This window comes from Sinocyclocheilus rhinocerous, unplaced genomic scaffold, assembly GCF_001515625.1.
Source record: "Sinocyclocheilus rhinocerous isolate Xijiao unplaced genomic scaffold, SAMN03320098_v1.1 scaffold779, whole genome shotgun sequence".
NCBI classification, from domain to species: Eukaryota; Metazoa; Chordata; class Actinopteri; order Cypriniformes; family Cyprinidae; genus Sinocyclocheilus; species Sinocyclocheilus rhinocerous.
In genome coordinates this window covers 470,964-498,163 of record NW_015652150.1, presented here as the reverse complement: position 1 = coordinate 498,163, position 27,200 = coordinate 470,964, and the positions used below count along the sequence as shown (strand labels likewise).

The 27,200-nt window shown below is 37.6% G+C and overlaps 1 protein-coding gene across 4 annotated transcripts in view; it reads left to right on the top strand.

The window, feature by feature from the left end:
• The window catches only part of LOC107713827 (RNA-binding motif, single-stranded-interacting protein 3-like), a 134,645-nt gene that overhangs the window by 94,398 nt on the left and 13,047 nt on the right, over positions 1–27,200 (top strand). For 3 of the 4 annotated variants that reach the window (XM_016519456.1, XM_016519455.1, XM_016519457.1), the window contains exons 7-10: positions 19,020–19,126; positions 20,320–20,363; positions 23,802–23,898; positions 26,290–26,340. In XM_016519456.1, the coding sequence (XP_016374942.1) occupies positions 19,020–19,126; positions 20,320–20,363; positions 23,802–23,898; positions 26,290–26,340 (299 nt within the window). The remainder of the gene's footprint in view (positions 1–19,019; positions 19,127–20,319; positions 20,364–23,801; positions 23,899–26,289; positions 26,341–27,200) is intronic. The other variant, XM_016519458.1, reaches the window with a different exon arrangement.

Genomic DNA, 27,200 nt, shown 5'->3' with positions numbered 1-27,200 from the left:
AAGTGTCAACAACACAGTGTGTTTTAACAATATTGTGTCCTAACCAGGTGCAAAGCGATAAAGTGACAATCAACTTGACATTTTGTTGTCTATTTTCACAGCTCTGTCCACAGTAAAATCATATTGCTATGAAGTCTCTCTCCATATAGCTGTATATTAAAGGAATAGTTCAGCCAAAAATGACATTCTGTCATCCCTTACTCTCCCTCATGTTGTTCCAAACCCATGAGTAAATGATGACAGAAATCTCTTTTTTTTATGAACTGTCCTTTTAAATATTTAATATGTTGTTCTGATTTCTGATTTATCAAAATTACACCTGTCTCACTCACCATGTCAAGCTTTAGATATATACTAAACCCCTAAGCTCAGTGCGATCCAAAGCTCTCGTGTGAGGAAGCACACATCCCCCCACTTTGAGTCGCTCTGCTCATCAGCTTCATATGACAGGATCTGATTTATAGGTTGATTAAGGTTTAATTTAAGCCTGGTGTGCCTGAGGAAAACAGTTCCCAGAGGGCAGCAGAATGTACTGCATATACTAGAGACAAACATTTATACTGAAGACAGCATTTAGAACACATTTAACTTACATTACCTGACGTATATCAGAGCGATACAAAATATTAGTGAGATATGAGGTTGATTTTATCTATCCACATTAAATTGGGTTGTAAAAAGTGGGCTGTGATATTATTGGTTGGCATTATTTTTTGGCCTTATTCCAAAATCATTTCAAATGCCAAATGTGTTATTAGATTTGCTGATTTCTTTAAAAGAAAATCTTAACTGACAGCATTTGTGGCATAATGCTGATTACAACCAAATTTCATTTCCACTTGTCCCTCATTTTTCCAAAAAAGTAAACAGGGCCAATCTGTAAACGTTAAAATACTCTCAAAGTTTCAAAGTATAGCCACAAGACATAAACCATATGAATGTTTAAATTATTTTAAAATGAAAAATTTGTTTACTAACCATTTCAATTCAATTTCACAACTTTGTTGCCATGAAAAAATGATGTTGTAAACAATAAAACGAATGTAAAAATGATTTAAACAGCTCACACAATACAAGTTTTAGCCGATGAATTGTGACCCTGGACCACAAAACCAATCTTAAGTCGCTGGGGTATATTTGTGGCAATATTCATGGGTCAAAATTATTGATTTTTCTTATGCCAAAAATCATTAGGATATTAAGTAAAGATCATGTTCCATGAAGATATTGTTAATTTCCTACTGTAAATATATCAAAACTTAATTTTTTATTAGCAATATGCATTGCTAATAACTTAATTTGGACAACTTTAAATGTGATTTTCTCAATATTTTGATTTTTTTGCACCCTCAGATTCCAGATTTTCAAATAGTTGTATCTCGGCCAAATATTGTCCTATCCTAACAAACCATACATCAATGGAAAGCTTATTTATTCAGCTTCCAGATGATGTATAAATCTCTATTTCGAAAAATTGACCCTTATGACTGGTTTTGTGGTCCAGGGTCACAATTAATATAAGCGCTTTTAAAAAATTAAAAGCTTCACATTTCTGCTTAATATCCTCCAAAAAATGGTCCATTCACTTCTACTGTAAGTGCCTTACTATAATTCCCTTTTTGCTTATTTTTAAAGAAAATGATGGGAAATAATTCAAAATTACTTTCCATGGTCTTCGACATTATGCTGATTGAACTTGTATTGAACTCAGAATATTCCTTTAAAGTAACAAACACTTAACAGCCGTGCTCAGAAAGACCAGAGACATTTATTAAGTAAATTCTGTCGCCTTTAACAATGACAAAAACTTTATATCACAGGCGCACACCCAAATGTGTAAACAGTGTTGTTTAATGGTGTAATAGTGCAAAGCTCAGGGTATTTTCCTCAGTAATGTACCTGTGCTTGGTGTTTGTTCCCCTGCTGTTGCGGAGCTTTCTTGTTTCGCTTAGAGAAAAGGCGAGCAAAGGCAACAGAAACAGAGCTGGAGAGGTTAGGATGGATGAGAGAGAGAGAGAATATGCGATTTCTGTTGGATGCATGTAGGTGTGTGTGTGTGTATCTGTCTGTTTTCTGTTTGAAGGAGGCATAGGCAGGGGGGGGGTGATGACAAAAACTTTATATCACAGGCGCACACCCAAATGTGTAAACAGTGTTGTTTAATGGTGTAATAGTGCAAAGCTCAGGGTATTTTCCTCAGTAATGTACCTGTACTTGGTGTTTGTTCCCCTGCTGTTGCGGAGCTTTCTTGTTTCGCTTAGAGAAAAGGCGAGCAAAGGCAACAGAAACAGAGCTGGAGAGGTTAGGATGGATGAGAGAGAGAGAGAATATGCGATTTCTGTTGGATGCATGTGTGTGTGTGTGTGTGTGTATCTGTCTGTTTTCTGTTTGAAGGAGGCATAGGCAGAGGGGGGAGGGGGTGTAAAAGCAACTGACAAGACAGAGAGAGAGAGAGAATAGGAAGAGAGAGATTGGAGAGGGCAGCCTGCAACTCTGGCAGTTGCTGTGTGATTTGTGGGGTGTAGCGTGCGGCTCAGTGTACAGAGGGATGATGGATGATTTCATCTATACCTCTCTCTCTCTCCCTTAAAGTCTCTCTCTCTATTTTCTCAGTACTAACAGACTGCTGGTCAACTCAGTCTTGTCTTTACCTTTACACCGTGTCTTAACCTGGTGCGACATGATAAAGTGACAACTGATAAAAATGTCTTCCATGTAAATCTGAGTTGTTACTAACCAGCTGCGACCACGACTAGCAATGAGCATTTTTCTGTCACTTGGTTTCTATTTCTGTAGCGTTTTCCTGGCCTCGTCCACACTGAAATCTGATTGGTCTGAATAAAATATAGAATAATGTATATTATATGAATATAGACTACCGTTCAAAAGATTGGGGTCAGTTAAATTTTTTATTGTTTTTGAAAGAAGTCTTTTTTTGGCTCACCAGGACTGCATTTATTTGATCAAAACAGTAATATTGTGAAATATTATTACAATTTAAAAATAGCTGTTTTCTATTTAAATATATTTTAAAATGTAATTTATTCCTGTGATGCAAAGCTGAATTTTCAGCATTACTCCAGTCTGCAGTGTCAAACGATCCTTCAGAAATAAAATGTTGATTTGCTTATAATTATCAATGTTGAAAACAGTTGTGCTGCTCAAACGACAATCAAATGATGCTTCAAAAATATTTTTTAATGAAATAGGTATCGCTATGCCTCTTATTAACACACCAAGGAGAGTAAAGACTTAAATGTAATAATTTTCCTGACATAAATCAATCTTATGACTCTAGACGACTTAATATATAGTGTACATTCTTTAAACCATCTATTTTTTTGTGCTCCATGAAAGTCATACAGGTTTAGAGCAACACAAGGCAGAGTAAATGATGACAGAAATTTTATTTTCAGGTGAAATATCCCTTCACCTGAAAAAGAAAAGGCTTCTTCTGAGAAATGAAAGGCAGAGAGTGAGAATGGGGTGATATTGTGCACTCTAAAGTCAGGAATATTTCTGCAGCCGTAGCCAGCCTTCTGATAATGCATTCAGCCTTGAAAAGGAGCCGTGCATGTATTGATATCCAGGTTTAAAGCTCAAAAATAGCGCCTCATCGATTTTCTCTCCCTCCCCTTCTCTTTTCCATCTTTCTATTTCTCTCTCTGTACTTACTATCTAGTAAGTGGATCACACGAGCCTGTGGAATAACTGTGTTTTGCACAAGTGGTTCCTCTTGAAACTTGCTGTGAACTGAAGATTTTCTCAAACAGGTGTAGCGTTATTAAAACATCAGACATAAAAGAAATCAAATCTGCAGTATGCTTTTACAGAAAAACGTTACACACCTGCATCCACCTATGCTTCTTGCACAGATTTTGTTTATTTGAGAAAGAAAAAAGAACCTCGTTTGTCTCTTAAAGGGATAGTACACCCTAAAATAAAAAAAAACCTCTTTCTTCATTTACTCACCCTTATGTTGTTCCAAACCCGTATGACTTTCATGAAGCACTTGCTATCACTTGCTCTGTCGTTCTCCTCGTCTCTCTTGTCTCCATCTGCTGTAGGTGTGTGTTTGCTCGCGTGTTGTCCTGATCCGGCTTACTCAGGCTTTTCTAACAGGCCACGATGGGACCATCAGGCCTGCATGCTCTCATAATTACACAGGCTCTTAGGAAACATGCTGATGCTGGGGTAGATAATGATGACGATCGTGTAATGCCATGACCCCTCCATCATGCACGAGCTCCCTGTCATGGGACGTCCAGTGCTCTTTCCGTTCTGCTGATCTACATGCCCAGCTCAAGCCTGTGGGTTCTGTCAGATCTTGGAGTGCGTTTCAGGCAATTTGGCTGGCATCCTGATCTCGACCTTAATCCGTTTCTTCTTCTTTTTTCTCCCTCTCTTCTTCTCTTCGTCTCACCCTATTCATGAGCAAAGTGACCTGAGGGAAGACTTAATGGTGTGGGTTTGGGAATCACGGCAAGGATGTGCTGCCATAACACTACACACTGGAATGATTTAGCTGATGGTAATTGAAGGTAAAATTTAGATACAGGCACAATTTCTTATTTACTGTGACACAAGAAAGAAGCAGTACTCTACACAAAACTGAAACATAACAAATTGAAAGGGGAATGGGTATATGTAGCAAGGGGTCAAGGTCTGACTGCTTGGTTTGGCCCTGTGAGCCCCTGCTGGTAGATGCCATAACTACACAATCTTGCTCCAAAAAAAACATTTTTTTTCCCGTTGATAGCTGTTCAAAAGCAGCTGTGTATTGTGACAATATAAATATAGAAGCAACTTATACAGTATATCACTAATATTTCAGTATAGCATAGTGAATGTTTTACCATTGCTGTATTTGTTTCAAAAGGCTTTTGAAACCATGATATGGTCTTATTTTTTTCCTGTCTGCTGCCTTTGACATCACAGTTCAGGATGGTTTGCTAGTGAAGGGCTTGGAATTGTCCATGTGCTTGTGTTGCCATTTTATTTTCATATATTATTTATTTCATATATTGTTATTATTTGTAATTTATTTAAAAAATATTTTATGTAAACATTTCAGTTTATTTGTAAAAATTTATTTTATTTCTTTTTTTTACATTTACATTTATTCATTTAGCAGACACTTTTATCCAGAGTGACTTGCAAATGAGGACTATAACAAGCAATTATAAGCAATACATTTTTGCCCTGTAATTAAAAATGTATAAAATGTTATAAAATATAAAATATTATTAAAAATATATTTTTTATTATTTTACTTTTTAATTTATTTTATTTTACTCTTTAATTTATTTGATTTCATTTTATACACCAACAGTCATGCCAAAAAAGTATGTTGAATTGAAAATCCTGGGATAAACAGACAGATTGTTGGGTAGGGTCTTGTGTATGTGTTTTCCCACGGGCTGATCAGTAAAGTGACTTGACTTGTTAAATTGCTGTGTGTGTTAGCTGTGACTGAGGGAAAATGTAGGCCTGTACTAAAGTGCTTACAAGCCCACTGACAGTGAGACTGTGAGAGAGAGTACTTACACCCCACTGTCTGCGCTGATGGAAGGGGAGGCTAAATTATAGGGCCTGTCAGTGTGTGAGAGACCAGGCTGTGTGTGTGTGTACTGGTTTATATATCCTGGTGGGGACTTAAACCTGACTACACACAGACTCATGGGGACTCGTGTCACGGTGGGGACCTAAATTGTGGTCCCCACGGGTACAAAAGCTTATAAATCATACAGAATGAAGTTTTTTGAAAATCTAAAAATGCAGAAAGTTTCCTGTAAGGGGTAGGTTTAGGGGTAGGGTTGGTGTAGGGCAATAGAATATACGGTCTGTACAGTATACAAACCTGAGTGTGTGTGTGTGTGCGACATTGGGGTGACCCATCAAATTTGGTTCCACTCGACTCGCTAATGCCTGCGAGACTGGGAAATCAAGCTGCCACGGAGCGATACTCTCTCTGAGGATTTGATTGCTTGCAGTTGAATGGGGCATGTGTGTCAGTGGTGAGGCCAGAAATCACTAAGGGAGAAACCTAGTTGAAAATTCTGAATTAATAAATATTTTAAAATATATTTATTTTAAAATAATTACATTTTTATTTTTTGAAGATGCTCTTTTGCAGCCAGATGGTGTAGTTACGACATCTACCAGCAGGGGCCAAACCACTAGACAACCATATTGTTCCACTGTTTGAAGTGAACGTATCCTTAATCTATTACAGTGCGCTCTGTCTGTTTACATGCCACACCATCGAAATGAAATGTAAGATAGCACCCCCCCTTTTCAAGATAAATCTGCGAGAAATCTGATGATCTGGTGTGACATGTTATTTTTGGACTGTTTTTGGGTTCAGTTCTTGCAGTGTTTGTGTTCCATTGGTGAGGTCATACTGGAGGGCTCTCAGGTAAGGGTTTGGCGGCCCGGCGTGGAGGTATCTGGAACATTCTGATGTATTTATGAGCACTGAGCTGGCTTCTGACTGATGTCTTATGTTTGGATAGTTTGTGCTTCAGACAAGGCGCTCACACGCTATGTGTGGGAGAGAGAGAAAGAGAGAAATTCTATAAAGGACGTGCTAATGAAGCTGTTTATTTTCCCTGGACTTACTGGCGAACATAATGGGCGCTAGCACATATTGTTCTCTCACATTCTCTGTGTGCCTCTTTCTCTCTGTTTCCTTCTTTCTTTCTTCTCTTTTACTGTATTTGTTCTCTCACTCTCTATATTTAGTGGCGCTTGCTAAGGCATACATCGCTATCATTTTTGCTCATACTTTGTGTTGGATAATTCTCAAAATATGTCACCACTCTATCACAAAATGATCTTTTCAATTAATTTATCTTGACATTAGTACTAATAATTAAGGTTTTTAATAAAATAGTAAAATTAGTTTGTATTATTTCTTTATTTAATTTTATAAAATCTTATATATTTTGCTTTTTATTTAATTTTTATTTAAAATAAATAAATTATTATTTAATTATTTATACTTAATAAAGACACTACAATTCAAATGTTTGGAGTCGTTAAGAATTTTTTAATATTTTTAAAACAAATCTATTATGCTCACCAAGACTGCATTTATTTGATAAAAAAAAAACAGTAATATTGTGAAATATGATGACAATTTAATGTAATTTATTCCTGAGATAACAAAGCAGAATTTACATCAGCCATTACTCCAGTCTTCAGTGTCACATGATCTTTCAGAAATCATTCTGATATGCTGATTTGCAGCTCAAGAAACATTTCATATTATTATCAATGTTGAAAATTTTTGTGCTGCTTGATTTTTTGCTTTTATTTTTTTTTTCAGGATTCTTTGATGAATAGACAGTTCAAAAAGAACAGCATTTATTTGAAATAGAAATCATTTGCACAGTAGTGTAATTTACTGTAAAAAGAACAATGTTGTGCCAAACTATTTAATGTACAGTATTATAAAAGATCAAGATCTAGAATTATCCCTTTATATGGGATTCCTTGAATATTTAATTTATTAATGACTAAAACATTAAGGAACATTTTTTCTCCATATTTTGAGATCATTTTGATGATAAAATTGGTAGGGAAAATCCCATAGACTTACATTACTTACTTGCAACTGCATAGCAAAATCCAATCATCACTAGTGGTGAGTTCTGTACAAGAAAGCAGCACTCACAGTCTCTGCTAAAACTGTAAATGTGTCATTTTCTTGTCATTTTCTTGTCTCTCACATCCCCCCCAAACTACCTGTTTTGGGATTTCTGAGAGCATTTGCGCACATCATTTTCTAAAACGGCTCCATTTCCAGTTCTCTGCTTTTCACTTCCCCAAAACTCACTTTTCCCATAACCTTTGAATAAGCATGAACCAGTTTTTTTTTCCTCTGCAGGGATGTGACAAGTGTCTTCAGAGTACAGGAGGCAGGAATGAAAGGTGTTTAGATTCGGCTGTAGTCTTTAGAGAGAATGGCAGTGGTTAATGTGGTGGAGGGCAGTGTGAAAACCCCACACTCTCTGTGGTGAGGCCTGCTCTGCAGAGCTGAACACTAAGTCAGATGGATGGCTTTTACAACGCTCGTAAACATGCAAACATGACGCCCGTGTCCTCGGATACAGGAAATGCTGCAGGCTCTCTGGATTCCTCCAGTGTCCCATCATGCCAGCATGTGTGTTTAAATCTTTGCCATGTTTTTGAGTGAGAGGAGAGAACACTGGGTCCTAAACATGAACTGACATTAAATAATTCACATTTCTTCATATATATGAGCTGCACAATTAATAGAGTAAAAAATTGGCTGCCATGATTTAATATTCCTTGAGCTCGTGCTGATCTGCAGGTCTCATGATGCTGTGTAAATTTGCAATGACAGCTTTATTGATCATAACAAGATGGGAGCATTCTATTATTGACGCTTTGCTTGCTTTCAGTGTATAATTTATTCAAAATCTGATAACGGGTTTTTATTTTTTATTCTGCTAAGAGGGCCAGTGAGAAGTTGACTCTTTAGGCAATGTCTGGATTTATTGATATATAAAACATCAAAACATTCATTCAAGAACAGCTTTGTTTGGCCTAAATATAAAATAGTTTTTCATGTAAATTCTATTAATCAAAATTAAAAATTATTCATCATTACATTATCAAGAGAAAAAAATGTGAGTTTTATTTATGTATTTCCTAATCCTGCAGCCCTATTTATAGTGCATACAGTTGGGTCTAAAAGTTTAAGATCATTAGTGAAAATATTTGATTTTCTTTTTCTTTTCTTTTTTTCATTACAAATTACATTATCAGCATAATGTCACTGAAACCAAGAATCTGTACAAAAGAATGCACATGGTCAGTGTCAAAATTTGCTTATTTGATTAGTGACCTAAAAATAGTGCAACATTTCATTTTACACTCATGTTTCTGTATTTTACATTTTTCACAATCATAAGACACATTTATGCCCAAATGCCCAGTTTGGCCCAGTTTTGCACTTTGACCCACGACTCACAATCAATCATGGTTATGTGGCTGACATTAGATCCATGTGGAAAAGGATTCTCGTTCTCTCTCACACACACACACACATGCACGCCGCGTATGCACCTGGTAACCGGGTCTCTAAGCGCAGGTGGGGTAAAGGGATCAGGTGTTTTGGAAAACAGCTTGAATATGTGTTAGTGGTTGAGGTATGAAAATAATATCTTCAGTGGAGCTGCTATAAAGGTCTTCTCTTGTTGCTTATGGCTTAACAGAGTAAAATTGATTCATATTTTCTACACTTGTATGTGAAAACCAAATGCAAAGGTTATTCACATGTTCGTATATTTTCATGCATTGCATTGCAGATGAATCAGAAAAAAATGGAATGTTCTTGGTTAATACAAGGTAGACGCTGACTGAATAAACAATTGACTTTCATCACAATACAAAGTGACAGTTGAATTAGCATCGGATTACCTGCATTTGGCTTCCATGCTTCCAATTTGAATGAAGTTTTTGAGCATCGTATCAACATGTGAACACCTTGACCATCAGTCAAAGAGCCGTGTGCCAATGTGAACACCAAATCGGATGCCCAGTTCTTAACAAATCAATAAATCTGAAGCTAATATCATCAGTAAAATAAGGTGACATGCCCAGCGGGTCTTCAAACTGCGGCAAGTGTGTGGCGCCTCTGTCATTTCACACCAGTGCTATCTGGAGATTTCCCCAAACCAAATTTTCTAAACCGCATTATATTTTGATTTATTCATGCTTTGTTCGTCCTCGACAGTGTCGTGATTGATTTAGCGCTGTTCTGACACAAACAAAGCCGGGCCCAGATAATCGCGTTTACACAAGATAGAATTCTAATGAGGGGGAGAAATGATCTTTCAGTGAAATCTATCTGATCTGGGGCATTCACTAATAGCTCTGTCTGCCTCTGACCCGAGAGAGGACAGCAGTCAGCCCCACGGTGGGCTAGTGATTTCAGCGGAGAGCCCATTAGGAAGCAATATTGCATGTATTTTTTTCTTCTTCTTCTTTATCAAGCGTTCATTAGGGCTGCTGGGATGAGTCATGCATATCCAAATCAGACAGATTTGATTTCATACGCACACACAGGGGCAGAAACGCAAGCAAATGCTTTTCAAACACCTGAAATGAGGGAAACATTTTCCTGCATTTTTAACCAGCAAACACGGGGGAGTGGGGTTATTTGCATGCGCTGTCTGTATATATCATATGATGAATTACAGCTATGTAAGCATCTTTTTTTCAACAAAGTTCTGTTTACCACCTGCTTTCCACAGTGCTAATAGTTAATTGCGGCTGGCAAATAGTGCTGACTTTTGTGAATACATCTATTACCAGCCTAATTTTACAGTGCGTCTGAAGTCTAAAAAACCCTTGTGACGTTTGTAAAACACTTTTACATTCGCATGGGACAGTTTCGCGTGAGCACAGAAAAACTTGATATAAATAAACCCGAAATAGTAACGTGCACGTTTTCATGTCAAGTCTCTTTTAGCCTTTTTTTTCCTTCTTCATTCTGTAAGGATGCATTAAATTAATAAAAAGTGACAATAAGACATTTATTATGTTACAAAAGATTTCTATTTCTAATAAATGATGTTCTTTTGAACTGTCTATTCATCAAAGAATTCTGAAAAGAAAATGTAGTTTCAACAAACATATTAAGCAGCAGAGCTGTTTTGAACACTGGTGATAATATGAAATGTTTCTTTTTAGAACCCTTTTTGAAAGTTAAAATGATTTCTGAAGGATCATGTGACACTAAAGATTGGAAAAAATGGCTTCTGCATTTTCAAATATATACAAACAGAAACCAGTTCATTTAAATTGTTATAATATTTCACAATATTACTGTATTTTTGATCAAATAAATGCAGCCTTGGTGAGCATAAGAGACTTATTTAAAAAGCATTAAAAATATATAAGTATATATAAGTATAATTTATAAATGCATGCATTCGCATAGAAAGTGTTTGTGCTGAAAAAAATGACAATTACTCAGTTTAAATATGCATGGTGCAGACTGTCTATGCTTAAAGGGGTCATATGATGCGTTTTCAAGTTTTCCTTTCTCTTTGGAGTGTTACAAGCTGATTGTGCATAGATAAGATCCTTGAAGTTGCAAAGACTAAAGTCTCAAAACCAAAGAGATATTCTTTATCAAAGTTAAGACTCTGCCACGCCCCCCTAAAACGGCTCGTTCTAATACGCCCCCACATATCTACCTCACTATGTGGAAATATTAGCATAATGCGGCCCAAATGTGCACGCAAAGAAAGAAGGCGTGGTTTCAGTAACCGCAGTTAGTGTTGAAGCAGCCATGTCAAGGGAGAAGCTGTGTGTTTCTAAGCGAAAGCAAAAGCACTTTATTTGGCCTACCAGAAGTAGATGCATTTAGGAATCTTTAAGATTACTTACAACAGAACAGCAATGCATTTTATGGACGACCGTTCCGTGAACCTAGGAGAGGAGGTAATTCTGACTTTGCTATGACAATCTGGAGCTTCTGAATCAGCTACTGTTTTGTTATTAGTTTAAGTATTTGCTATTGACTGTTAAAATGCGGAGTTTTGCGCATCATGTGTGCGCGCGCGTGAGAGAGAGAGAGAGATAACGTCATTATTAACTGATATTTACTTTGAAAGGTGAAGCTCGCGGTTATGGTAAGGGGTGTTACATTTCCGATGAGTGCTTGCGGTGTTTGGCCAATCACAATGCACTGGGTCAGCTGGCCAATCAGAGCAGACTGCGCTTGTCGGAAGGAGGGACTTTGTAGAAAACGAAGCGTTTGAGAGAGGCGGGGCATAGAGGACCTACAATAATGTACAGTATTTGAAAAATAATGTGTTTTTTGAACATTAAAGCATGTCAACATTAAGCATCATATGACCCCTTTAAACTGGATTGCCAGTGGTTATTTTATTTCTTTTGTTTATTTTTAATTTTTTGCTGAAATATTGCACACAAAAGTGGTGCAACTGTTTAGTGAATTCATCTCACAGAGAGACAACTTAATGTTATTTTCTGTTTTCATGCGGTAAGAACATTCCTTCTAAATGAAACATGAACTTCAACCTTTAAATGAGCATGCAGTGAACTGGTTCCTGACCTTGCATTCTGCAGTGTTTTATTAGAGAACCGAGACAATAGTCTGTCTCCCTCTCTCTCCAGTGACCTGCTCTCAGGACGGGCTGTGCAGACCAGCATCCACCAAACCAAAGTCAGACAGGCCCATTAAAAGGCAGGAAGTGGGGAGGCTAAGTTGATTATGCAATGTTTGTATTCTACTCAGTGCGCGTCTCGCTTTTGCTGTCTGTCTTTCTGTCTCTCTCTTCCTGTATTGTCTCTTTCCTCCTGTTCTCTCTCCACTGAGGGGAAATGTCAAACCGGACAGTGATATTTACCCGCTTTAACCCAAACAAACAAACCAGTGCACAGAGTAAACTGCTCTCCCAGCACTGATCCAAGATCAGGGCATCACACTGGGAAGCGGTTGTTTCACGTTTTATTTGTTGTCATTACTATTAGCATTAGCATGAGGGTTATAAAGAATGCATGCTTTACATTTGTAACCTTAGAAAATGCTGCAGGTCGTCATAATTCCTCAAGTATCCTATCTAGTATCCTATCCTTTTTTTTTTTTACGTAATGGGACACACATATTAAAGATATTTGTAATATTACAAAAGATTTCTCTTAAATTCTGATTTTTTTTTTTTGACCCAACATTTTTTGAATAGTAGTGTATACTGTACATAACAACCAAAAAAAAAAAAGAAACAGTAAAAAATTAACAAATATCATCAAATGCAGTGCATCACGGAGACCTCTGTTTTTCCACTGTAATGTTTTTTCTTACAAGCTTTCTTACAAATTTTAACAATATTTTGCTGTAACCATACATTTCTTGTCTTTTGAATACTCTGTAAATTATAAGATCATTTTAAATTCATGACATGTTACATAATTTTGCAGTATTTCACAGTAAAATTATATGTTTTGTTGCATCTCAGCTTTTCCCTTACAGTTGACCAATTTACATGTTTTACTGTAGTATCTTTACATTCTTTTTGCTTTAAAATTACAATCATTTTTAACAGTGTAGCATGTGTTTAAATCTTAAACCTAAATGAATTGTTTCTTTCCAGCGTGTCTGTTTTGTCTGTTTGAAACATTATTAGAGTTAACGTTGGTTGGAGGGTGAGCAATGAGGAGCCAGAATTTCTTTCTGTGCTCAAACCTTCTTCTATCATGAATGTGTTTCTCTGCACAGCGAACAAGGTTTCTACGGGGAATTGAAATGACGTATTTGGGAGGCTTCTAGGAGCGCTGTATTGTATAATGCAGGAGATTTTCTGTGTGTAAAACTCCAGGATAAGGCTCACGCCCATGGCTTCATGGGAAGGCCAGGCTTCCCATCTTGCAAATAAACGTATAATACCAGGGTTGTGGTGTTTTTGCGTTCAGTGAAGTCTTGTGTCTCACCGAGCATGTGTGGGCTCACCTCACAGCAGCGCTCAACTCTGGGCTGTGTTTTTCTCTGTTTTCTCTCTATATGTATCGTTCAGCGGTGGCTGAATGTGAAACCAGAGTACACCGTCGTTCCTGGACCTGAAAGCCACTGTGCCAAGCTGGCAGCGTAACAGATCTGTGCGGTAGGCTGCTATTAGAGCGTGGGCGATGTGTAGACACCAGCTTTGTCAGGGTCACACGCTCCTCCTACCCACTCAGTGCACACGGTTCCAGGGCAAACAGTGCTCTTCCTGTTGGTAAACACAATTCTTTCTTTTGCTCTCTGCGTGTTCTAGAACAGGGAGTTCCATGTGATGCACATGTACACATGTTGTTTTCAAGGCCTTCTGTGTCAAGCCAATCTTCCAGTTAAATCAGTGTCTTTGAGTAAGAAAACCCTGATTAACCCAAATGCGCTTAGTATCAGTGCATCCCCTATGATTTCAGCAATGCAGAATCATAATCACAGAATCCAGTCATAAAAATGCAGTTTACTGTATAACTTAGAATTATCATGGAATTTGGCAAAATTTGGATGAATAAATCAAAAGTAGGGCTATATACTTAATGGCAGGTCTATATACTGCTTGTTCTACGTCTTAGAATACACAAGCAGCGCAGTTTCGTCTACTGTGCTTAGTATGCTACATGAAAATCATGGTGTTTTCAGAGTCTGCCGTCTCACTTCAGGACATGAATCCATAAACTTAATTTCCAGAGCTACTCTGAGAGTTCACCACACAAGCATTTCACCATTTTATTTGATCAAGACTACGTATAATCATATACACACACAGAAACCCGCCAAGATGTTTGCTTTAACTTGAAATTATGACAGAAATATACTACTCTTGTACAATACAATATACTTCTCAAAGTAACGACAACAATAATAACAATACAGTTGACAATAGTTTAAAAATAATTTGAATTAGTATTTCTTAAGAAATATATATTACACAATATACATTGTGAATATTACACAATTTTTCAACCATGTTTTAATTGTTCAATTAAATTTTTCTTATATTTAAACAGTAAATCTCTGTTTTGTAGCACCTTGTTTGCCAAAAATGGAAGGAGTTATTTATGTCTCATTTGATTACATTTTAATAGATGAATTAAATTGTTAACATTTTATCAACTGATTTGATTGCCATTATGTTTTATAACAATTTTGTATTAAATATAAAACACAAAATCCAGAAAAATTCAAACAGAATTTCTAGGGAAAAACACATTGCATAGGACTCTAGTAGTAGTAGCAGTAGTAGTAGTAGTAGTGGCATTTATTTATTTATTTATGTATTTATTCAATTGATGAGCTGATTATTGAAATTGAATTAAACAATTAAAACTGAATCTAGAAAAAAAAAAGAAAACATGGAATTTGGGATAAATTAAAACAGAATTTGGAGGAAAGAATATAATGGAAGTCATAGGGCCCTACAGCTTGTTTGAGATCATCGGGAAGGAAAGGATGGCAGGTATGAGTGAAGTAACAGAGAAATCTGGGAACTTGAGGGCCATCGTAGGGCTGAGGGTGGGAAACTTGGGTGTGGCTCCAGGAATGCATGCCGCCCACAATGAGAACTGGAGGTCTGTGGGAGCCCAGCTGGAGTTGGCACACAGGACGACAGCCATGGATTAGAAACACATGTCTATCTTATTGACGGACCCCCCACCCCTTTCACATTCCCTCCTCAACTGAACATCTGCAGTGCCATGACCCAAAGTTAATAAACAGCTTGGAAATACATGTGGTTAGAGCTGTCTGCTTGGGTAAATGTTATGGAAGCACTTATGGACACACAATCATACACACTTTCAATACGAAAAAAAATATTCCATTAACATATTGTGTTTCGTTAAAATTATGCTTTCATTTTTGTGTTTGTCTCTACAGGATTTAAGAGAACGAGCATGAGTTTTCATTGGGAAAACTCCCAAAGCAATGAAAAGTGGCCCAACAATAATTCATATATGCCCCATGAGAAAGAAAACATTTAAAAATGGGTCAATAAATTATGAATTTTCCCTACAATAGTTCATGTTACATTGAAAACACGTCATCATGTTGGGACACTTACTGCAATGGTGTGTGGAGCTCCAAGGAGACTCTGATTAAAATATTGGCGAATTGACATGCGTGCAGCGCTGCAGATGTTTGAGTGAGTGCGTGTGAGTGTTAGTGGTTTGCCCTGTGGTGGTTTGTGGAATAGCGTCATGCTTTAGCTCATTAAGTGTGATAAAGTGTCAGATTGAGATACCTTAACAGCTAGTGTGTGTGTGTGTGTGCGTGTGTGTGTTCTTGTACATATGTTTCTGTTTGTGTTGATAGGTTTGAAGCAGTCTAGCATGGCCTGCGAACCTCCTTTGCCAAAATTTATCACAGTAACCATGGTTTCCACCAAAATACTACAGTTGTGTCTATATACCTGTGTAGAATTTGGTATTAGACACCACATTCATGAAAAATAAAGTAAGCAAAATGACAGAAACCTTCAGAAAGCGTTTGGAGGAGATACAGAATTAATTTATTATGGTATTAGAGTTTTAACAGCTGTAGTAACTACAATTTAGCATTTTTGCTACAGTGTTACCAAGATGTTGTTATACTTTTGCTAGAGTGGGTTTTGTGTTGCTATGCAGTGGTTTTAGCATGTTGTGGCTGTTAGCTTGTAGCTAGGAAGTTGCTAAGGTATTCTGGGCCATTATGTACTGTCTCAAGTCAAAAGAGCAGTGTACATTTTCCTGTTTTTCCTGAAAATTCTGTGAAAAATGATCATAATTGGATTTCAGATATCATTTATGTTCATAGCACAAATGGTATTAATTACAGTTTTAAGAGTTAAACTTAAGCAATAGTAATAGTTATGCATGTCTTATCTCATTGTATATACACAAGGAAAGTAAGGTTGTTGCTGGAGGTATTTGTTTTTGTGTGCATGCGGTATGATTTCCCTGGATGAATTTCGGGTCTGAATCAAAAATCAGTCATTCTTAACACAGGCTCAAAACTTTCCTCGCATGAGTGAGATTCAGCACTTTGAGTTCAGGGCAACCTGACTAGCAAAACAAACAGAGCTAATGCCAAGCAGAGTCTGCTCATAAAATCAGCATGGATATTCCACCACGCTCCAAAAGCAGCACAAAAATTCCCAACGTTATTTGGCTTCGCTGTTTTATGATGGCGCTGGTTGTTATTTTAGAGTTCGGCCTAAACTGTGAGGGGGTTTAATGCAGGGCGTTTCCCACTGTCTCAGCTGAAACACACACAGACTCATTGTTTTTGAGATAGGGCAGGGGAGAGCTGCTTGCTCAAACATTTCAAGTCTGCCGCAAAAGCTGTGATCTTTTCTGCTGCCTCGATTTCGGTCTGTCCTTCACAATGGAGCCGCTTGTGTTGTGCTGCCGTTATCAGTGCTGGCCAGCGTGTGCGTGTGTGTATAATAGGAGGGTGATGACAAGACTGCAGGTGTAGACCCTGCCTTCTCTGCAGGTGGAGGAGAGACACTTTTACCCCACCTCACTACAGCTCAAAGCAAAATGAGATCACAGGGGCCAAAAACTCTTTTTTTGAAGAACTCAAGGACTTCTCTTCTCTTCTCCTCTCCTTTAATTTTTTCTTATGTAATCTTTTATTATTAATTTATGATTTGGCAAGAGATTTTATATAATTTAGAGAAAATTTGTGTTTATGAGAACAACTTGTATTGATGGAGAACAGCTTGTTTTAAAATTGTAAAACATTTTGATTTTGGGAAAAATGCACACGCACACATACACACATTGTTCATTTTATTTTTTAATTCAAATTTTTGTATCTTATTTTTAAATACTTTTGGAATTTATTAGTGACTATCTCATTCAAATGTCTTCTGTTTTCTTGTCTTGTCTTGTCTTGTCTCTTTTCTTTTCATGTCTTATCTTTCCTCCTCTTTAAACAATTAATGAACAATTTATGATTTGGTTAGAGATGTAATATATTCTAAAGAAATTACACACACACACACACACACACACATACATATATATTTAGATATATATACAGTATATACATATTTTCTATCAACTGTCTCTTCTCTTCTGATCTCTTTTCATCTGTTGTTTTCTTGTTTCTGTCCTCTTCTTTCATCTAATCTTTTCTTTGGCATCATGTCCAATTAGTGTTTTTCTGAATAATTATAGTCTCAAAATGGCTATTTTATTCTGAAATCTTTGTTTTGAAGACTTGATCCCTTGTTTGATGTCTCATTCTAAACAACAGACAAATAAGAACAAACAACAGCTTTTAAATAATCTATTCGGCTACAGAATACATAATGTACTGTTGAGCCGTTTCAGCTGCTTGTTTTGTATTTGTTTATCTGGTTCTATGCAATATATGTGCTTATTTACGCACAAAGCATCCTCTGCGGCCTGTGATACAACAGCTTTCTATTGTTCCACAGAGCAGCTGAAATATCGCAGTGCAGGTGAGAGCACGCGGAAGAGAAAGTGTTAATTTTTCTCTGCCAAACTAACATACTTTCAGAGGTGACTGTAGAGTCATATCGCCGGAGGGCAGGATTACTCCGAACAGTTGTCTGGACTCCACAAAGCAAAAACTCCTCCTCCTGCATCTATCATCGCTCTCTGCCAGATCCCATCATCCAAGGAGTTTGCGCTCGCTTTAAATTAGTTTTTCTGGTTGCCGAGGAAACCAAATTAAGTTTAGCTTAGCTGTGGCACATGGGAATTTGTTCAACTGGAGAGCAAAATTTCCTACTCTTCAAGTGTGTTCGGAGACTTCAGAGAGGTGTTCCACACCCTGCAATTCATATTGCCGTCATGACTGAGCGAGAACATTGAAGTGTTTCGCTTCAGCGCCTGCCATCCTGCTTTGCACTTTTGTAAGAGAACTATTTTGAACTCTCCGCTCGCCTTTTGCATGAACCGGCCCCTCTGGGTCGTAGAGGAGCCTTCTCGCTTTGCTTTCCACGTTTGTTAAGAGATAGTAAGCGAGATACACACTTCAGTGAGCACCAAAAATAAACAAACAATGTTTCGAAACAATTCGGCTGGCGCAGTCAATGCCATTTAAGTTATTTACTGTCTCAATCAGGTCATTTATTATTTTGCAAATATTAAACAAGACGCTTTGAAGACCTGCCAGGGAAGTTGTTTTGATGGTGGGGATTTGAGAGGATGCCCGTGCCAAAAGTGGAGTGTCGAAGACATAATGGAGGGGGGGGGGGCTTGCAGGAAGTCGAGGGGGGTTGAACTTCAAAAGGTCATTGGATATTCCTCCACCGCTCTGTGGGCTCGGTGTGGGTGTGATACCTGCGGTGTAACATTTCCCTCTCTGTTCAAAACACACTCCACATTCTTTGCCGAGGTCATGACCTTTCCATCAATCGTACTGCGGTTGACCTATGGAGGTATCCGTATTCCTCCCTCTCGACTAGCTGACTGATCTTTTATATTCTTCTGTGTTTGTTCCCTCTCCTCCACAGTCCCGACGGAACCGCTGCTGTGCAAGTTTGCAGACGGAGGACAGAAGAAGAGGCAGAGTCTGAGCAAGTACCCTCAAAATGGCCGACCGTGGCCTCGGGAAGGAGAGGTGAGCGTTGGCATCCTCAAAGACCTACTAATATCGGTCTGTCTATCTGTCTGTCTATCTATCAATCTGTCTGTCAATCGATCTGTTCATAAGCCAGTTCATAACTTGGCTTTTTAATAAAAATTGCATTTATATTAATTTTATATATTTTTCATTCTACTTCCTAACATCCTGTTTGCTGTGTCTGTTCAAATTCAATTCAAATGCAACCATTTGAATTCAGCCTCAATTCAGTTCCAAATGACACACAACCTGATCCTATGTACTTACCTTTTCCACGCCAGCTTCTGCCCTATTTTCCCCCCGCATTCCCTTTCCCAAAATACCCAGCCTTGAAGAAGGGAGTATGTTGGAAACAACCCCTTTGTTTCATACTTAGGATGGAAGAAAGGGAGGCGGGAGAAAACATTTGATTGATGGAGTCATCTGGCCATGTTTAAGTTCCCAGTCTTTCACTCAAGTCCTTTAATCTCTCCTCTCCTGTTCTTATTCTTGCAAAGCAAGTCGCGCCGTCTGGGTTGGCTGATGGGAAAATGGCGGCCGGGTGAACAACTGGCATTTTCTGGGCAGCCCCAGCTGCTGGCATGACGCGGCAGTTCAGGGAAGCGTGCCCAGATACCGACCAGACCGTGATCGCCCATTATGGGGAGCTAGCAGTCACCATGATTTTGGCTGCACGCTCTCATGAAGGCGTATTTCAATATGCAACCCCAGGGGTCCACATTAACTAGATCGAGTGTCCAGTCACACGTAAGTTAGGTCGATGGTTTTCCCACCAGTCTCCAGGTTTTCTCCCCCACTGAGGAAAACTTGGCGCCTGACAAAGCTGCAGTATATGAGCGTTGTTTATCTGCTCCAGTCCAATACGGGTCTAAGCGGTCAGCTTTCCCCCCTTATTCACTTAGCTAGTGTGGCTCTGTCAACATGAGCTATGCTTTCTGCAGCCTTGTAAATACCAAATAACTTTGTGCAGTATCGAATCCGAGCCTGTCTGGTATTACAGCCCAGCGCTCTGAGGTAATAGATCCACAGCTACAAGTCTCGGCCATGTGCTTTTAAAGATATAAAGAGCACTTGGCCGGCCCCTATTAGATGACCCTGTTCTATTGCCAGCATTACTCAATAGACTTTATAGGATACTTGCTTCACCAGAACAATCTTTCACTCTTTGTCCTGTCTGTGTTGTGTTTCAGAGTGGCATGGCGCTGACCTATGATCCCACTGCAATGCAGAACGGGTAAGAGAGGGTCATTTGTTGTTTTGAGTTTTCAATGCTTGTTAAGGTTGTCCGAGGGTAAAACGATGAACTTAAGCTGTAGCGGTGAATCCATCCTCATACCAGTGATTCCTGCTAAAAAATACCAGCAATACAACAAAAAGTACATTGTTGTGTTTTGATGATATTGTTATTATGCTTGTCTGAGGCTTCCTGTAACGTCTGACATATTAAATAATATATTTTTAAGTGTTTTAGAAAGAAGTTTCTTATGATTTTTTTATCAGAATACAGTAAAAGCAGTAATATTGTAAAATATTACAATTTAAAACAGCTGTTTTCTATTTGAATATATTTAAAAATGTCATTTATTCCTGTGGTGGCAAAGCTGAATTTTCAGCATCATTACTCCAGTCTTCAGTGTCACATGATCCTTCAGAAATCATTCTAATATGCTGATTTGCTGCTCAACAAACAGTTAAATAATTTTGTGATACAGGATTTTTTGATGAATAGAAAGTTCAAAAGATCAGCATTGATTTGAAATAAAAATATTTAGTAAAGTGTTTTTACTTTCACTTTTAATGCATCCTTTAATACAAGTATTTATTCTAAGTATTTAAGACTCCAAATTTTGATTTCTTTTTTTTTTTTTTTTTATTCCAAATTTTTTTGGTAGTGTATAAATATGCATATATAAAAATACATACAAAATATCAGTATATCTTAGTAAAATTGTTTCAATTTGAAATGTATTTAATTTAATTATTAAATGGTTTTATTATCATTTTATGTGGGCATAATACATTTTGAAATGCATTATAATTATGATTAAAATAATATGCCTCAAATTCTTGCTTGGTATTTGTATCATATTTGATCAGTTTTCAAACCAGTTTTTCTATTAATAATGTTTGAAAGATGAACAGTTGCTTGTAAATATGCATTTTGACTATCAATAACTAAATACAAGTTATTATTTGTGTTAATTTATCAACATTTCACAAAAAAAAAAACATATATCAACACAAAGGTGGACATTTTGAAAAAGGGAACTAAAAAAGTCCTTCTACTTCCTGAAGTATATGAATAATCCACCAGAGGGCAGAAGACATGTGGTACATCATATTCAAAAGCTTTTTTTTTCAGGAAGGTACTGATCATGTTAATGAGACATACAGCTTTAAAGGGTCAATTAGCTTAACCACCAAGACTTCCTTGACTAACCATCAATTTGGTCTATTCAGCAGTGTTAACAACATCTGAGGAGCTCTTGTTGAACATTGTTGCACCGAAGAGTGTAAGAGTTTCGTCAGGTGCTGGTTTCAGGGCAGGAAGATACTGGTACTGGACTAGGGGAAATAAGACCCTTTCTATCTATCCGCTCCAGTGGACGGAAGGCCCAGGGCTCTGTCTCTGATCCGGCACTCTGGGGAAACAGTCATCATCGTACCTTGGTTACCAGCTCCGGCTCCTTCTGCACCCCTGACTCAGCACTTGCTGTCTGCGGGAAAGGGAATGAAATAAGGAATGACAAAAAAAATATGCAATCGGGGAAAAAGCGGCGGATTCTGAAATGCTTTATTTGTTTCCTTTCTCCTTTCCAGCACTTCTACCACATTAGTGTATATATATATATTAAAGTGAAAAGTGACGTGACATGTGGCCAAGTATGGTGACCCATACTATGAATTAGTGCTCTGCATTTATCCCATCCAAAGTGCACACACACAGCAGTGAACACACACCGTGAACACACACCCGGAACAGTGGGCAGCCATTTATGCTGCAGCGGTGGCCAAGTATGGTGACCCGTACTTGGAATTAGTGCTCTGCATTTATCCCATCCAAAGTGCACACACACAGCAGTGAACACACACCGTGAACACACACCCGGAACAGTGGGCAGCCATTTATGCTGCAGCGCCCGGGGAGCAGTTGGGGGTTCGGTGCCTTGCTCAAGGGCACCTCAGTCGTGGTATTGAAGGTGGGAGAGAGCGCTGTACATTCACTCCCCCCACCTACAATCCCTGCCGGACCGAGACTCGAACCCGCAACCTTTGGGTTACGAGTCCGACTCTCTAACCATTAGGCTTATTTCATTCCCTTTCCCGCAGACAGCAGTAAATATATATATATATATACTGTATATATATAGTGAATTCATACAGTCGGCATAAATAACAGTATAGTGCTAGGCTAAAAAAGGATTGCACATTAACGTAAACTGGTGTGTAAAGCTTCACATTTTAACCCTGCTTCAAAGATTGTGTTTCCTTCTTCCTGGACATGCTCTCACTCAGGTCGTCTTGTATGACTGTGACATAAGGGAGTATGAGCTCTCTGGGGCAGACAGCGTTTCTCTCCCCATGCTCCATTTCTCAGCTGCCAGACAAGCCGATCAATAAAGCCTAGCAACGGAGCTTGCAGATAAAACATGTCCGCAGTAGGTCCTGCTCGAGAACTGTAGCTATTGGAAAATGCTGTTGCTCGGGTAAAACCGAGAAGTCAACAGATTAACTGTTGTGACACAAGCCTGTGTAGATAAACACACAAATATATAAAAGATTTCTATTTCAAATAAATGCTCTGCTCTGTTCTTTTAAAGTCTGTGTGAACCGGAAGTTGCTGCCGACTTCATTTCAGTGTAGTAACGTATTTCCAGCTGAAACGGAATATGGAATAGAGGGCGTGGTTTTATTTTTGCGCTTAAGTATATTCTGCCCAAGCCGTCAAACAGAAGTCATCAGAGAAGGAATGCCATTCCAGAGCAGAAGTAAATGTTCAGATTTTGATTAAAGATTTCCAAGACAAACAATTTTTTTCAGCGGATTAACTTGCAGGGATTAATTGTTCACATCAAGACTAGCTATGTGCGCTAGTAAAGTAAATAAAGTCAATTTTGATTTCATGCCAACTTTAAACTTTTCTATGAAGCAAAACATCCTGGAAAATAAAATGTATCATGCTTTCCACAACAAATATTCAGCAGCACAAATGTTTTCAGCAATGATAATAATAATAAATGTTTCTTGAGCAGCAAATCAGCATATTAGAATGATTTCTGAAGGGTCGTAATATTACTGTTTTTACTGTATATTTGATCAAATAAATGCAGCCTTGGTGAGCGTAAGAGAGTTATTTCAAGAACATTAAAAATTCTTAACGACCCTAAACTTTTGAAAGTAGTGTGAAAGAAGTAAATTATTGTAAAGCTGAAGTAAATTATATACTTTTAAAAAAATAATTTAATACTTTACAGTACTAAGTGTGTTAATACTGTTAATGTTACATGTACAAACTTCATATTCAATTAAAATTATTTTTGTAGCACATTTCTCAAAAATGTGCTGGTTACATGTTTTTTTTTTCCTCTTAAATTTTGCGCAGACCCTCTCAAAGATGTAACACTCTTGTTTTATACAAACAGAACCAACAGTGTTTTTGTGTATCTTACAGGTTCTACTCCTCACCATACAGCATCTCCACAAACCGCATGATCGCTCAAACGTCAATCACTCCATTCATCGCAGCCTCTCCTGTCTCCACATATCAGGTATGATCACAGCATTCAGAACAAACACATGCTGCAGGCAAGCAAACTCACATGTTTACATTTATACAGTGGTCCTTAGAAACATTTGGACACTTAAGATGTCATACTTACAATATGCATTTGTTTTAAAGACTGATAGCACAGTTCCTCAAGCAAAACATTTCACAAAAAGTGTGGTGTGTTAAATTAATTTAACACTTTCTGCTTAAAAATAATTACAATAATTCCTAAGAAGAGTGTAATTTGTTCTGAGAAGAGATTTAGCACCAGTTTTTTTTTTGCAGATGTTTGATATCTAATGCAATGACGTTTAGGAAATTTGAGTGTCCAAATGCTTTTGGAGCCACTGCATACAAACACAATTACATGCAAACACAAACGCAATTTGTGTCACACACATATGAGGAGAGCATGTGGAGGTATAGCGTGTTTTCCATCACTCTCTGTGTTTGCTCTCATGTTAGGAACGCTTATTAACGCTGTTCTCCAGCCCTGCAGTCAGACGGAGTGAGCAAACAGTGACTATGAGCATCCTTAATTGATTTGGCTTAAGCTAAACCAAACAAAACATTGCTGAGCGTAGAGAATAGCTAAGCCCTTTAGATCATGTACCTCCCGTCCTTATGAGAACCTCGTCCTCGCGCAAACACACCGACACACACATATGCGAGCACAAGTGCACATATACAAACCACCCACGCTGACCGGAGCGGCGCCTTAGTCTTTTAGTTTGCGCTCTCTGCCGCACGTTTGTTATGATAAATTCTGCACGCCACCAAGGTTATCTCTTAATCAAATTTCGTGATATCATGTGCAAAATTGCCCCGCTGGCCGGCGAATTAATTTTTAAATTGCAAACTGTGCTGAACCCGCCAAAACGAGTTCAAAGCCAAGCTGACAGGAAATCAATGCGCTACTACCTTTATTTCTCCCCTAGTCTCTGCTAGAACTTCGAGAATGGAACAAGAGACAACTGTTTCCATCTCCGGCGAAAGGACAGAGAGAAGGAGAGAAAGAGGGAGAGCAGAGCGAGAGCATGAATCTTTTAACAGTCGGGGAGAGAGAGAGACGAGGTGTGTGCTTACACATCTTAATGGACTTAGTGTGTTGAGAGAGAGAGAGAGAGAGAGACGCCTGAGGCGGATCACAGTGATGAACAAATCCCAAAGGCTTTTCTTCCTAGAACAACATAAAAGGACACCGCATATAAATTTAGACACCTACAACCGTTCAAACACACATTCACGAAAATAAATGCATACATCCATCCTCTCAGACAGGAAGTGGCCAGTTATTCTCAGTCCGTGTGGTATAAAAATAATACGCGTAACTGTGTTATTTTAGTGTTGTTGTTTTATTTATTTTATTTATTTAAGTTAAAGTTTTTGTAATTTTATTGTGCGTGTTTTTCATTTTTATTATCATTTTTTAAATGTCTATATAGATTTTATTCATTTTTATTTCAGTTTTAGTTATCTATTTGTTGTGTGCATAAATATATAATTATATCATGTATAAGTTTATAAATATATAAGTTATTTTAGTATTGTTTTTAGTCTTGATTTTTATTTTTATATTTTCAGTTTTCATTTTGATTTTAGTTATAGTTTTTGTAACTTGGTTGTGTGCGTTTGGCATTTTTATTGGTTTGTTTTATATGTTTTAAATGTTTTAGATATAGTTCTTATTCATTTTTATTACAGTTTTTGTTTTATTTATTTTAGTCTCTTCAGTGTGTGGTATAGAAAAAAATAATCAAGCTTATCAGTGTTATTTTAGTATAATTTTTAGTATCTTTTTATTTTTTATTTTCATTTTTTATTTTTATTTTATGGAAAGTTTTTGTAATTTTGTTGTGTTTTGACATTTTTATTAGCTTTTGTTCTTTTTAATGTCTGTAGTTTTTATTCATTTTATATCAGTTTTAGTTTTATTTATTTTAGTACATCAAGTTTAACTAAAAGAAAATGATAAATGTTGCCTTGCCAGCTAGCTGAAATAAAAAAATGATTTTATTTTATTTTATTTTAGTAAAGGTTTATTTTTATTGCAAGTAACGAAAATTATTTTTATAGTTTTAGTTTTAGTTAATTATAGTAACCCTGTCCTAAATGTAGTAAATGTAGCTGCGAGAATTACTATGGCGGCGAGATGAAAGGAGATATTTTTTGGGGTCCAAGTCGGCCTTAGATGATGAAATTGCTGCCGCAGAGCTGTAATTAGGAGGCAATATCGCTGTCTGTAGAATTCCGATCCCTGTGTAATTATCACACTTGTATTACTTGCTCCTGCCTTGGCTGTTCTGTGGGAATCGGGGCTTCGAGGCAGCGGGAGGAGGCGTAGGAGGGGGGGTGAGGAGTGAAATTAAGAAATGCTGGTTTCCTTCCACAGGTCCAGAGTACGTCGTGGATGCCTCACCAACAGTACGTTATGCAACCTACGGTAAGTGCTGCTGAGGAGTGAGGAGGTGTTCATTTATCTTGGTGTGTGTGTGTGTGTGTGTTGGGGGCGTGAGGAAACAGACAGATAGAGAGGAATGAGGAGAGGGTGAGAGTTATTTCGTTTATCTTTGTGAAAGAGTGGATGTTCTGTGAGATAAAAAAAAAAAAAAATGCTGGGGATCTTTACCCTCATTGCCCTCTTGTGGCCCAGCAAGTAAGCGCAGGGGTGGTGAAAGGGGTGTTTATATGTGTTTATATAGTTCACCCAAATATTTAAAATTTTTGATCATTTACTCACCTTCATGTCAATTCAAATCAAGTTTCTTTCTTATAGTATGTGGAACTTAAAAGGTGAAATGCAAGAATATATGTAAGGATGATTGAGGACAGGGGCAGTCAGGCTCCAAAATGACAAAACAGCATAATAAAAGTGTTTCACACAACTCATGCACTATTTTGTAAGTGTTTTTACACTAACGGGCATACTTTAAGTTGTTATTCACTGAAAATGTCTGTTTTCTGCCTCATGTAGTGATGTCCATGAGACAAATTAGTTTGAATATGCGCTTAAAGGGAAATTTGGTCTTTTCCTCAAATAAAGGGAACCTTGTATGACTTCAGAAGACAATATAGAGCATTAGTAATATGGACCAGGGATTTTCAAACTTTTTGATGCCACAGAAACCCCAATTATGATGATCCCCTTTCGAGGGACCCCTTTAAACCCCTAAAATATAAAGGCATCTATATATTTTCAGCCCCGTTTACACTGTTAAAAATACAAATATTATATGCAAAATTATTTCTATTTTATATGTTTATATATATATATATATATATATATATATATATATATACACG